This window comes from Channa argus, chromosome 5 (genome assembly GCF_033026475.1).
Source record: "Channa argus isolate prfri chromosome 5, Channa argus male v1.0, whole genome shotgun sequence".
Lineage (NCBI taxonomy): Eukaryota > Metazoa > Chordata > Actinopteri > Anabantiformes > Channidae > Channa > Channa argus.
The window spans coordinates 23,453,661-23,468,708 of record NC_090201.1 but is presented as its reverse complement, the minus strand read 5'-3'; the positions used below and the strand labels follow the sequence as shown (position 1 = coordinate 23,468,708).

Here is a 15,048-nt window from a genome sequence, read left to right as displayed (position 1 = left end):
CCCCGCATATGTCATTTTCATGTAAATAAATGAAAACCTAATGCTTAACATAACAATAATGTCAACAATAAATAAAAATATCAGTGCAAAGATTTTTACTGATATAATTCAAAAGAAAAACTGTATTGTATCATATTTTTAAAATGTATTTCAATATTTTTTTAAATTAATTCTATAATATCACATAACTAAATCCTACATCAGTGTGAAAACAAACATCTTACCGCTGTTATTTCTGCCATAAACCATCATGGTCCCATTCTGCAGGCCTGCAAAGAGGAAGCCAGAGGAGTGCTTCAGGCACAGCACAGGGCAGCTCTCTGGGTTATGGAGGGTCAACAGGCATTGCGCTGCAGTGTCCACGCTGCCGTAGACCAGTATGCTGCGAGAACAAAACAGCACCAGCCAACATGATAAATGAGTGTCATATAAAATGACAGAGTGGCTCGTTTTCATGCCGTTTGGTTTAACAGTGCACTTTGGAGCAAAGCATTGTGTATGTGCAACCACTCTGTCTTTCTCATGTTTGATATGCCATCTGAACTTTGCTGCATCTTATTGTGTTCTTCAGCCTGACAAATGCACATAGCTGTTTGTTTCTTTCTGTCTGTGGAGAAAATGTTAAGCAGCATTGGAGCTGACAGTCTTCTGAGTATAGTTAAAAAAAATGTATTTTATTTTACTATATGTAATTTTTTCTTACCCTGAATAGACACAAACTGTATATTAGAAGCATAAACACAGTGCTGACATAAGATTTAGGTTCTTACACAAATGACTATACAGTCCTGTAAAAAGTGGTAAGAAAAAAGTGGTAAGAAAATCTGAAAACTCAAAAATATTCTGTCTTCCATTACACACAGTAGAGATCAGAAGGTTTATTGGATTGTGATCTTAGCAGTGGCATTGATGCTGTGTTGTGGTATCAACTCTGATTTCTTGCTTTGATGAAATATTGACAAGTAAATCAACTGTATATGGCTACAAATCGCAGGGGACTGACACAACAGATAATGCAGGATATTATTTCACAACAGGAGCTGAGGAGCAAACTTAAAAGCATATGTGTACTGCTCTGTAAGTTGCTTCTTTTTCTAGACAATTAATCAATTGTTTTACTTTTTTCCCTTTTTCTAAAGCCAGTCATGTTTCTCGTCTCTCTGTTGCTTTCTTTGATATAAGTGTCTCACCGGCTGTCTTGTAATCCAACACAAATGTTGGCGCCAGTCCCTGAGGGGGCCCTGTGAACTCCAGCCTCCGCTTCCTCGTTCGGAGAGGGTTCTGGCACATATTCCAGACATCGGACAGGAGAGCCGACCTGCAGGCTCTTCACTGCCCTTGGTGTGGGCCTGTTGAGTGAAAATATCTCTATCTGCCCCTCAGAGCCTTCTCCTCCGCTTGCCACCTGTAGAGAGAAGAAAACACACCTGGTTATGAAAGACCTCGTGTTAAGCTATACAAATGGACCGAATCGTGATGCCACAGGTAATAAACCCTAGTAGTGAAGCAGAAAAAAAAGATGAACAGAAAGCAAAACCTTTACATCCAGCTTACATTGTGCATTCAATGTCTTATTCAAACTGTGAAGGCCAGAGGATAATGTGTTATTTGTTATTCTCTACCTGTCAGCAATTTAAATAAAAAAAAAGAAGTTCAAATCTATTGTCCTTTCAGATCTTGTTGCTTGTAGTGCTCCTTTACTTTTTTTGAATATCGCTCAGAATTGAAAAAACATTTCGTAATGGATTCACAATGTCATCTCTGGAACGTCAAACAATTGTAAAAACTTTGGCATCTTTTCATCAGCAAAGAACAGAGAGTCTCTCCTAAGTTTCTGAAAGGCTTATGAGTTGCTTAACAATGAGCCTTTTTTTTTTTCTTTTTCTTTAAATGAATTGACAAGATCGAGTCACTGATCTATTGCTGGAGTCAAAAATAAAATCCTTTTCAATTAAGTAAAATATCGTCTGATTCTAACATGAGTTCCAAGGTCAAACTTGAAGCTCTGCGATGCTGTTCTCAATACCAGTGACGAGATAATCACAATGTGAAGTATGAAGTATGTTTCTATCAATGTGTCTCTCTCTCTCTCTTCTGTTCACAAACATGTAGGTTATTATAAAAAACGTTCCACCAATCATAACAAGCATGCCAAGGCGAGTCACACCCCACAGGCCGAGCGTCTGGCCTAATACGGGCTCGGTTTCCTTTGGACCACATTTATATTGGTCTCTGTGTAAACCTGTCAATGCCAATGTTGAGAAAACAAAGACAGCAGGAGCCCTCCAACCTATCACTGATGCAATTCCAATTAAAGTGGCATCGCTCCTATTCCCAAACAATTAAAGTGTCGCAGTGGGTTTTCAATATGATTTAATCCATTAGTCCTTTGTGAGGCATAGGTGGATGTCCAGACAGAATACATTGTCCTTCTTGAAAAAGAAGCATGGTTAGATAGCCAAGATTTATTCTCTGTATGAATCACATCGTGTGAATGTGACATGAGCTAAATATAGTCTTTAGCTCCTCTCCTCCATCCTCACCCTTATTTGCATGCAATCATTTGTTTGATTTGTATCAGCGTGCAGAATCTGGACAGGAGCGATCCTGTGGGTTCTTGAGAATGAGCCAGAACAAATAATGGTCTGTTGCACAGGGCGAAAGGAAGATAGGGAGGACTTATCTCGCAGCAGTGAGCCCAAAAAACACAGCTTCAAGTTGAGTCGGTGTAAAGCCAGAGGCAAAGCCCCCCCTTACCCAAACACCTCCACAATATTCACATTCTCATGTCCATCTGTACGTCCTGAACACTTCCACACATCCCCATCATCTCGACCCCTGTCTGCGAAACACGTTGACGTCCTTTTTTTAAAATTCAATTCTCCCCTGATATCCGGTGCAAATACTGTGTCCTCACAAAGTCATCGCTACTTATTTAGAGAAATAGATATCTGGAGTCGTGCCCTGGACCGAATCATCCTCTCAGCTTGGGAGAGGCCAAAACTTCCCAAACAGCAAGTGCTCTGCCAACATTAATTAGATTGCCCTGGACGCTGTAAGGAAGCGTGGGAGAATGGTCATGATAGCACACTCTGCTCAATTGTATTCACCACATTAAGAAGCCAAAGCCTGGGTCAACAGATTGTTCATGTACTCTGAAAAACGATGCATTTCCTGTTCCTCATCACCGACACTTAGTACGAACGGTAATGTCCCAAATAAGTGTGCAAGACGAGAAGGACACCGTTAATGGAGACTTCATTTAAAAATGCTAAGTAGTATGGTGGGAAAAGTGGGACAAGTAAGGTGAAGGCAAACAGAGAAACACTGGGGTATCAAGCTGATTAGACACAATGTCATTACTCTGATCAAAGCACACAGAAATCCCCATAGCCCATCTCACTTTAACATGATTAGTGTCATCCCGTATTTGACAAGCCTGCCAGGGAGGTAGAAGCAACTGGGGGCGGGAACACTCAGCCACTAATTATTCTTGCTGGATCTGCAGGGCTTCTACATTATTTTTTTTTTGGTGGTATACCAGTTTGTTTGTTTTAATGGGCAAACTTGGACCCTCACCAACACAAAGGTTGGTATTGGAAATGACCTGTTACCTTCAATTATCTCTAAAACCAAACCCAGACTATTACGCACAAAGCCCAACCTGTTATGTTAAAACAACACACATAAATTAATTAAAGTAGTTTTTAATTAGTATAATAACGGGGATGCAAACTCATATACTTTTGTTTATACTCAATAAATATCGTGTTTACATCTGCTGATGAAAGAACATTTGTACTAGCTGAATTTGTATTAAATATTATGTTGATGAAAAAAATCTTTGTTTTACTTTTTTGCTCCCAACTGTCAGAGGTTTTATTGACAGATTAAATCCGACACAGTGACCAGGGCAGAGCTGTGCACAGATTTTAATCAGACTTTAATTTTACTTTACAGGCCAGGTCTGTCTGCTGTTGCTGTGGCACCATCAAGGTCTGAGGACGTTCCAGCAGCTATGTGGTGTTTTATGTTTGAAACTGACAAAATTCGATATTTTTTGAATGGTTGCCTATGAAATGCAACACAGTATTTTTTTTGCGTTTTGTTTATATTTTACCTTCTGCTTGTCCCCATTGATTTCCATTTTGTGCCTGTCCTTTGTTATACATGTATATTTTGTTTATCTGTTACACTTAATTTCGGTGGCTATGAATGCAGTGCTCATCTCTTGCTGTGACATTCACTATACTAGAAGGTCAGATGTGCTTGGTATTGCTGCTTATTCTAAAAACTACTGAAAATGAATTGCAAAAAAATAAATACATAAGGAAACACACTTAATCTTGATATTTTAATTCTATTAAAAACAACATTGTCTGCTGAATGTTGAAACTCCTACTAAAGGAGAGACCTCCTACATAAGCTCCAATGTATTATTGAAGACATACAGGTGTAAAGGAGTTGCAACTTTTAAGCAATGCTTTAGAGTAGACTTCACCTACCTATTCTCTAACCTCCCTCGAATAGTGTGGGACGACATGGTCAGGGACATTTAAGTCTGTCTCTGTAAAAGTGTGTGCTCTAAAAGAGCTTAAAGGTCAGAGTGGCCTAAGCTCCCTCAAACACAGATACCGTAATGCCCTGAGTTCCAGTTCTATCACTTCTGTTCTCCCAAAGGCAAAAAGCATCAATTAAAGATTAATATCAAATTCTCTACATTATTGTTTGACAGTCCCCTTTTTTCTGGAACCAGCTTCATTTCCAAGTCCAGGGTTTAAAATAGTGATGGAGTTATAGCAGTCATAACAACACTCTGCAGACGTTACCTACTACTCGGCTTAATACTGAAACTATTTCCTCTGAGACATTTTATAATGTGCACTGTACGTGGCCCCTCATTTGGTGTGTTCATGGTGTGGTGAGTGCCGTTTAACACTTTAGTTCAAAAGCTTCCATAGGTGTTCAATTAGGCTACGATCTAGTGCAAATATAGCATTTGACTCATTCATACACCATTTACTGACTGTTTGAGACCTGTGGATGGGGCAATCTTATCCTGATAGAGGCCATCTACCATCAGAATAAAAATGTTTAATCATAGGATAAAAGTTATTTCCCTCTAAGGGGACAAGTAGAACCAAAGTATACAGCAAAATGCCCCACAATGCATAGGAGAGCCACAGGATCCCCTCACTGTAGGGGTCAACCATTAGGCCGTATTGTATTTGAAATACCTGTCTGTATTTTAACAATGTATGAGAGCAGAATTAATACATCAAATTCATGGCAATTGTGTGAAAATTGTGCCTTTATTTGGCTTGTCACCGATTATTGCCGTTTAGCATTTATTACATTGTGTGAGTGTTTGTGTATATACAGGAAGCATATGCATATGTGCATGCTTACTTTGTAAGTCACTCCTTACTTACCCAAAGGTAGCCTTGTGGTAAGGAGGTACTTGCTGCAGAGAAGCCCAGCAATGCACAGCGTACAGGATTGTGGAGGGCGGCTTCAAGCTACGAGAGACAAATGAATATTGATTTAAAATGTGGTATGGAAATACAGCAACCTTATTTGTTATTCTTATGACATACTTGGTTCCTAAAAATACCTTCAAAAAACAAGCACTGCTTTTCACTCTTTTATTTGGATGCACAGTTTTTAGAAACCAAAATTCCTGCAAATGACAAAGTGCCATAACTCTGCCATCAACAACACCTTTATTATTTTACATGGAGGTTGATGGCTTTCCACCCACATGATGAGCTGCAAATATTGGCGTAGAAAAGTGCTGTTTAGAAGCACTGGCTGTTAATACCTTACATCTATACATACGACATAATACCGGACACAAATGTGGATTTGCTGTGTGCCCACAATGAATTCCTCTTTTGATAGACAACAGCAACAACATCAACCTGTCTTAAATGTATTCTATGAACAGATTTTTTTTTATGACCATGACAAAAAGACCAACTCCAAAGAAATTCTTGATGTTTGTAGTTATCAGTAGTTTTGCATGTGTCAGTTACCAAACAAACTAGGGTTTGGCCCCGTTTCAGCTTTTCCTAATAATTCTTGATTTGTTTTCAGAGTCTTGGCTTTACTTTTGCATAGCTTTGGTTCTTTTAGCAGGTGTGCTATCCTTATCAACATAGGAGATGCATAAGCACCAAATGCCTTTCCATTTCCAAGTAATTTTCAAATGCATAGCAAGATGCAAGATTGAGTTGATGATTATATGAATGGCGCAGACATGTTCAGCACTGCAATCATTTTCAGATGTGAAGAACCTTTACTAAAAGGACACATGGGGTTAGGGTTATAAATGGTACAGTAAGTGACATTTACTTTTAGAATTGAAACTGGTCAAACACGAGTCCTTAAACGAAGCAGCAGTCCAACTTTTTTTTTTTTTATGAATAAAGCCCACATCTTAGTAAAAGGGAAATAAATTCATATTCTTAGACACATATCGGCTTGGTTTGCCTGAAACAGAGAGATTGGGGTGGAAATTTACAGTATAGGTCTGTGGCTGAAACATCAGCATCAAACTCCCCAGGGTGCAAGCTGCTCTCCTAACCAGCGGGCCATCTACTAGCTAATGATCATTTTTTTGGTGTATGACCAGTGGTCAAGTGACAGACAGAACACAAACTGTGTTGTCAGGATGCTTCAGTGTGGGAACAGGTAAAATGGTGGGTTGGGAAAAAAAAAAAAAGGAAGAGTGGAGTGAAGAGAGGGTCAGTGATGAGCACCACATGTCTTTAACTGTCGTCCTCCAAAGGTAGCAAGCATCAATCATGGGTAATTTATAGCCTTCCTTGGCCGGGACCCTCCCCCTTTTCTCTCTTGCTGGGTGTGTTTGTAAACACTAAAAAAAAAAAAAAGGATGATGGTCAGACTGCTGCCCTACCCATCTCCACATCTCCAGGCCTGTCTCCATCTATTCATATTCACGACACACATGCATGGCTCTTTCTCTCTATCAAGCTCTCAGTCCCACTTTGCCTTTTCTCTTTTCCATCTTTCACTTTTTTTTAATGCCCGTTTTTCTCGCTCTCCCCTTCTGCTAGCCCTCCGTCATGTGCAGTGAAATGTTTTTGATAGGTAATTAAGCAGCAGCCATAATAGGTGTCCATATGGAAGCCCTGTGGTTAAGAGACGGAGAGTGGCTGCAGACCAGAGGGACTGAAAGCACTACAGCAGACGGTGCTGGTAGTTCGATGGTGGTTGGATTTTATCAGTCACCGGAGAGTGGCAAGCACCGTGGGCCAATCTTCCCAGGCCTAGATTGATTTGTAAGTTAGCACTCTCCAGAGTCAGCAGGGCAATACTGGTGGGATCCGTCCACTCTATCAGTGTCATCCAATCATATATTCTCAAGGTATTTAAAGGCAGGAATGTGCACTGGGATCATTCTGATAAAGAGCTGATGTGTAAATGAAGAGGCTCATTTATTAACGACATATCAACCATTTGAAAAATGTGATGACCACTCTTGTAAAATAATTGAACAATGAAGAGGAAAATGTAAGTAATTAGCTAATGCTATCCTATTATGCTTAAACAGCACATCTTTCCATACAGGAAAACTATTTAAATCCACGCAATTGTGCAATAATTAGTATGAGAAATGTGTTCCATATTATCAGTGGGAATAAACCCTTTGGCTGCCACACGAAGCAACATTTTGTCTGTGAATGAATCACCGAGCTGGAAGTACATTATGATACCAACGTGAGAGAGGATAGATTGTGTTCCCATTAAACTGCAGACAGTGACAATGATCAATACAGTAAACCACTGGTCCACTTATTGAACTTATTTAAACAGCCAATGGAAAGAGCCCGGGCGAAAATAACAACAGGCTGAGAGATGGTTTCTGCCTGTGAATTTGAGCAGGACAAGAGAAACGTGAGTCTTTGACCATGTGACCATATCAGTGGCAATACCAATCATATTAAGACTGCAGTAAGGCACAATTTAAAAATCTATTAGATTCAAGCTTTCTTGAAGTCAATTGTCAGTCTTGTTTATAGCACAGTCTGGGTTTTTGTGTGTGTGTGTGTGTGTGTGGCTGCAGAGCTCTAGAGGTGTGAAGTTGAGGAGCTGAAGCTATTCCCAGGTGTGGAGGCAGGATGAGAGTGGAAGGTTAGCCTGTAAGCTGACTGAGGGAGGTTTGATGGAGGACTTTAGGGAGTGAGGGGAGGGAATAGGAGGAAACTTGCCGGTGAGGTAATTAAAGCAAGATTTGTTAATGTGATGAGAAGGGCGGCCACCCAGCTGCTGGTTACCAGTGACCTATTGGTTGACAGAGATTCTGCCCCGCTCATTACCCCAAGAGGGCGCTAAGCCATATGCAGGTTCCAGGTGGCAATGGTTAGACACAGGAGCATCTATTGCTTTTCCGGACGATAAATGCAAATTGTGTATAATTACGACCACTCCTGCAGGAGAGAATGGATAAAACCATTTATTGTGTCTATCATATATCTACTCTGAACATGTTTAGCATAATTACACGCTGCTACAGCACTTGGTTCTGTAGGTCAACAAATGGACGTAGTGGCAGCTTTGGTATGGTCTTATATGACAGGGATTTAATGATCCCTACTCTTCTATGTCTTCTTCTATGACTGTCACAGAGGTGTCTCCTTGGTAAGAAGACTTCCCCAAATCCAATTGATGATGTTTTACCTCCCAGGATTGTTAAGTTTCATATTCCATATAGCAGTATTCCTCTGTAAGCACAGGAAAATCTCCTCGGGAGAATGTGGGATAAGTGCCACACATCGGATTTGTGTCAACTGCTATTCAAAAAGGGTCCATGCATCATCTTCACCAGTGGCCCATAATGTTATCAATGAAAAGACACACTGCAGCCAGCATTGCATTGTTTGGCCTCCACCATGCTTATGTAATGGATTCTTTTTATTGGAAACAGTGCTCTATAGTCACTTATGAAACACTTCATTAAGTGAAACTCCTGAGCACACATTCTGGGCTGTTCAAAAGAAAAAAAAATGAGTTTGCAAATACTTTATTTTTTACTGTATAGTCCGCTGAAAATGAAATACATTTCTCCATAAACGGCAGGCATACAGAGAACTGGGTACTGTATCTTAGACCCAGGGATAGAAATGCTTTTTTTTTTTTTTTAAATTTCATTGTAACAGAGCCTTCCCCCAATTCCACATACCGACAATCTTTTACACGCCCTAACAAGCACTAACAGAAAACTTCCACTGTTTATTAACTGGTAATTGACTGGCGCTGGCACTCCCTCCCTGCTACAACCCCCCTGCCTAAGGCTGCAGGCAGGACAGCCACAAAGTGAATCGCCAGTCAACCTGAAATTACTTACATCTACAGCACTGCTACAGGTAATACACACTAAACAAGCTGCTAACATGGGACATTTTTGCAAAATTGCTGTTTAGATTATCAAATGGGCAAGCTCTGATGCAAAGTGACATTCCTTTATTGCTAAAATATCAAAGAATGCTGAATTTGTTAATCATGTTCGGCCCTGAATGAACAGGATGTGTAACTCTACATCTATGTCTGCTAAGGAGCATGTTCTATCTCAAGCATTTACCAAAATGTCTGCAGCTGTCCTAACGGATTCCTGACCTAGCACTGAAATTCTCACCAAACTGCTAATATACAAAAAAAAAAAGAACAACAAAAAAAAAAACATACTATACATTTGGTGAGATCTTAAAAGATCAATTGGGCAAATGCTTAGATTGACCAGTTTTACTTAACCCTTGGATCATGGTAGAATGATCGACTCACATGATTAGTTTAATGGGAAACCTCTTTTGATGTGGTGCATTACGGTAAAAGCTAAAGTTTTCAAAAGCCACTGCAGACTCCTAAGGGCATTAGAAGGACAATCAGAGATGCAAGGTTTATCTGCGTAGTTTGAAATCACTACACTACCAAAATATAAATCAATGGTTCAACGACATTTTTTTATTTGCATGAATGTCTAAACAATTCACTTTTGTCTGTCAGATGATGACAAAAGGGTGTTGATGCCTGGTTGTCTTACATAATGCTTCTGCTTAAACACCTCACCTTGGGCTTTATAGTGACATTAAAAATGATTTTGCCTTTTTCATCTGGGAATAACTGTGCCACAAACATTGAGATACATTGCATACTGTATATTTAAAAAGCTCTGACTACAAGAAAATAGATTCTCATATTTGATATTTGCACACTTTTTGTGGTCACGTGGTTGTTTGCTTATTATCAGTGTTTCCACATGAAACCCTCTAATGAACCTAATACCAAAGGATATCAAAATCAAAGTTGAAACTTGCAGTTCATGTTATGATTTCATGGGCTAGATGTCACCCAGTGATTAAAATTCCTCCAGCATCTAGAAGTGGAGATTAAAGGGCCAACCACCTGCTGTGCTCACAGGCCTGTGTTACACTGAGAATATTCAAAGTCATTTGAAGACAATAAGATTAAACCATTTGTAAGAGAAGGCTGAGTAGATGGCCTGATTTTTAACCATTCATAGGCTTGTATCGGGTCCTTTAGAGGTGGCTTGGACTTCAATAAAACCACATGGCTTACTATTAACACTGGCTCAGGATATTTCCCTCAATTTAATAACCACTGTCTGTACAGTAACGATGCCCTGTCTCCGCTGGCTATGTCACAGATGATATCAGCAATAAGTGGAATGAAGTTGGGAGAGTGGTTTTGCATATCAGTGCTCAGAGCCACAGCCTGACATTGGTAGGACATCACAAACTCATATTCATGAGTCGACTGAGATTTTCTCGCTCGTGTCCTTCACTGCTCCTAGCTGAACAACTGCAACACGCCCAACAAATGTGATGCAAATTCACTGTGTCGCTATGCCCCCTGCTCAAACACACACACACACACAACCACACACACACACAAATCCACTCTCCTGCAACCACAGCAGTTCCAACTCTGAGTGAAAGCAGTGTGCTACCCCTGTGTTAATAGGTTCAAAAGAGGAATACAGGTCAAGACATTTCTGTGTAATCATTTACTTACTCCCATCTTTCCTTTTGCCAGGAACGTTTGCCAGAAACCAGTGACATCAGCACAAGGTCCTTAAAGACAGAAACTGACAACTTTTTGTCAGTATGGGATCCTAAATGAAACTCTGGGCACGAGAGTGGACAGAGCTTTCTATAACCCTTAATATCAGATGGCAGGAAATGCAGAACAAAGGGAGTTATGGTGCCAGCTCCGTCCGAGCCATGTGGCAGCTGCAGCCACTTTTGCCAAGGAAGCTCTGGACATCAAGGAGTACCTCCTGAATTGGAATCTGCCCCTTACAATCCTTGGATCCTCATTAAATGGTGGCCTGTTTGGCTTAACATAAGATAAACACAAATCACAACTGCTCAGAAATAGTAATCTGGTTGTTCGACAGCCACAGTTTACGCCCGTTGTCTCAAAACTGATATTTTGAAACTGTGTTATTATTTTCCAGCAATGATCTAAGATTCTTGGAAAGTATGAAGCCAAAAGTTTGTTTTTAAAACAACACAAAGATTAGGTTAACTCATAAGGCAGTGTCGAGTGCAAACACTTCCTAAATCCCACGAAAGGGAAATTTACATTTGTTCCAATGTTAAAATAGTGCAGGTGATTCGAAAGCGTCCTTAAATCTGTTAACAACAATAAACTGAGTAGCATTCACTGTGGTATTTGTCATGTCTTGAAAGCAAGAAGCTGAAGACTAATTAGCAGTGCAGAGAATAAGCAGAGAACACATTGATGCAACAGACAGGACTGGTTAAGCATAATATGAAATCAAAGAACAGAAGGCTTTCTCCCTTTTCCCTTTCAATAGATGCAGTTTTAGCCCATCATCCTTACACACTGATGTATAATCACAGAGGAAGAATGTGACCGAATTAGCACATTTAGCAGATCTGCAGAATTTCCCTTCTGGGTACATAATTTGTTCCTGCATACTATCTTGACAAGTACAGAGTGAGCACAAACCAAGCGCCAGAGAAGGAGGATTCTTCTCTAAGGCATTGCTAGAGCATCTATGATTCTCTGTAATTAGTATGTTAACTGCCACAGATTAGGCCCTTCGCAAATGTTCTCACTGTTAAATGGTGGGTGTGTCTACCCCGTTCACATGTATACAGGCAATGCATTGACCTCCATTGGCAAGCAGATGTCGCACACACCAGTGTGAGCGCCGCAAAACATGTTATTACTATGTAAATAACATGTATATTATAAAACAACTGACCATACTATGAGTCAATGAAACTCTTGAGCAGATCCTGTAAAATTCAGACGCAGCAGTTCTAAAACCATCTTGATCCTGTGAAATTAAGTCACAAATCCTTTCCGCCACCCCTGTTGTGTTGTTTTATTTACTATATTAATTAAGGTGCAATGATGACACGACTATACTAGTGTGTTAATGCTAACAGCCTCTTGAGTATCTCTTTCAGGAAGCCCACTCCCGCAATAAAACCTGTATTGCTGATCTGGCAAATAAAAGCAATAGAGAAAAGAATGTACTGAATGAACACTATTCATAATTATGTACAATCTCCATGATCTCACATTGTTAATAACATCATGTACTTTGTAAAATACATCTTTACAAAAATCTGAAGGCACGCAAACTCCACATCGTACCTTACAATGACAAAAATGTGAACAAATTCACCATGTCTAATAAGCTCTGAACACGTTTTATCTTTGTGTGAATTTTTTTTTTTCTTCTCCAAATTAGTTTCACAGGTGCTTCTGGAAATAATTTAAAATCACACCACCACAGACACCCCTTGTCAGTAACTTTGCATCACACTCACATCTCTGCCTTTGAGGTAGACAGACACCAACTCCAATGTTGCTGGTGTAAGACTCAAATTTACTGCAAAGGGGGGAAGCAAAGCCAGCAGATGCTTCTTTTGGCATGAAAGTAACTTCTAAGCATTATTTAAGTTCAATGCTTAGCCCTAGGTAGAGAGCAGAGAGTGGAAATCCACATCTACAAAGAAGAAAGCCTGACCTTTGGACACTCCTGGAACATTAGCCAAGATGTTGGAAACTGTCACTGCTCCTTCAGAGTTGTTCTATCCGAATGCCAAAGTTTGACTTCTGCCCTGACCTCAGTGAGAGGTCCTCTTTGATCGAGAGTGTTAACAGCCAGAGCTTGTGTGCTGTCACTGTCCGCTGTATTTGTGACAGTGACAAGCATGGTATGTCTGCAGTTGGGTTCTGCTGAGCTGCAGCGCGCCGGCCAGAAGGGCCAAGCAGTATCAGCTCCAGCGACAGGTCTGGTGTGATCCACTTCACATAGAGAAATTAGATTGACACCTCCTGTACTCTGAGATTCTGCATGCCAAACGCTTGTTTGCCCCCTTTGAACTGAAAGGATGAGCAGCAGCTGTCTGTTTTTGTAAAGAGAACTGTGATACGTGTTTACAAAACTTCTTGGTCTGTGAATGGCTTTAAAACTGAATTAAAAAGAGCTCATATGGGGCTGGGGATGAGAATGGGCTGCTAGAGGTTTAGTGTCTTGCCCAGAGACACTTCGACATATAGCTGGGAACGGGGATCGGACCACACGACTGCCTTACCAACTGAGCTACAGCCGCCCCCTTCATACACTGTATATAGCTCATTAATAAAAATGTAGCAATATGCTATACTGAATTACATAGTAAATACTTCTCACTGGAGAATATGTTTATAAAATAATAAATAAAATTGTAGAAATGTACTGAGGAAAAGTCTTATTTGATTTGTTGTTTTATCAATGCAAACAATATTTACTTTACACAGTTTTTGAGAATTCAATAGAAAAATATGGAAAATATGTACAACATATTAAAAACACAAAAATGCTGGAAGAAAGTGTCTATAGGGCAAAGTGACAAGTGATTTCCTCCTGCACTCCTGCACCAAATAGGGGTGGAAAACTCTCATAATCTGATGAGAGTCTTCTCAAAGTTTCTCCTTTGAGAAACCATAACAGGTCCAGCAAGGACCTGGCTCAGCATCTGGCAGCTTGATCTTGATGCCAAGTTGATCCTTCCGCACTGTGAAGAAGCTTGATCAGGAATGGCCATTGTGGAAGGTTAGCAGCCAAGAAACCATTTTTTCAGAAAGGGGATATAAAGCAGTTTCTTGGCTGTGATCCTTCTGGTCAGATTCTGACAGTTTTCCTGGTGTTTCTCTCCTATTTGTGGCCCAAAAGAATTCAAGATATTTTAACAGAAGGAGAAGGTCACTTGTCACTTTAGGCTATAGAAACTTTTCTACCCACATTGTTTTGTGTTTTTTTTAATACTGACAGGCAGATACCACATCTTCTGCTTCATCTGCTAAAACGTGGGAATGCGAACACTGGTTGCACTTACTTTTGTGGGTTTACATGGTTTGTGTAAATCATAATGAAGCAGAAATAGGCAATAAATAGCCAAAATAAATGAGCATAACAGCACAGCAGAGTCGGAACTTGTGGTCTTCATCAACTGCAAAAACTGATCTCGACAAACTGCTTTGAGAGAGAATGGTGTGCTCTCCCCAAGAGTCTCAAGTACTTGCGCATCCTGCTGTTTGTGCTCTTCAGTTTGCCAGAAGGATATTACTGCAGACTTTGAAAAGGAGGTGCTACGCCCCAGTGGATCTGTGGTTAGAACAAGCTTTAATTCATGCTGTGGCATCTATTCACAACAAAGCAGAGAGGTGGCTGATATGTGCTACTCTGAAAAGGTAGCAAATGACCTGCTAGAACAACAGTGGGGAAGGAATTGCATACGACGTCAACGTGATGTCTCTACCTTAAAAAAAAATTAGCATTTTAAAAAACTGTGCAAACGGGGTAGAGGAAATAAATCACCAGGGAAAGGACACCTATTCCCACTGTCCTCCTTTTGAATCCATATTTCAAAACACAGCATCTCATCTGCAGTGTGCTCCACACACATACAGCCTTCATACACAACCCCTTCCCTTCATCTTGGCTTTAGGAGCATTGAATAGTTAGGTTTGTTAATCATT

At 40.2% G+C, this 15,048-nt stretch overlaps 1 protein-coding gene across 7 annotated transcripts in view; it reads right to left on the bottom strand.

Moving 5' to 3' along the window:
• Window positions 1-15,048, bottom strand: part of arhgef10la (Rho guanine nucleotide exchange factor (GEF) 10-like a) — a 99,423-nt gene that overhangs the window by 17,329 nt on the left and 67,046 nt on the right. For all 7 annotated transcript variants that reach the window (XM_067503347.1, XM_067503344.1, XM_067503349.1 and 4 more), the window contains 3 exons: window positions 5,433-5,519; window positions 1,191-1,405; window positions 225-382 (listed from right to left, as the gene is read on the bottom strand). In XM_067503347.1, the coding sequence (XP_067359448.1) occupies window positions 225-382; window positions 1,191-1,405; window positions 5,433-5,519 (460 nt within the window). The remainder of the gene's footprint in view (window positions 1-224; window positions 383-1,190; window positions 1,406-5,432; window positions 5,520-15,048) is intronic.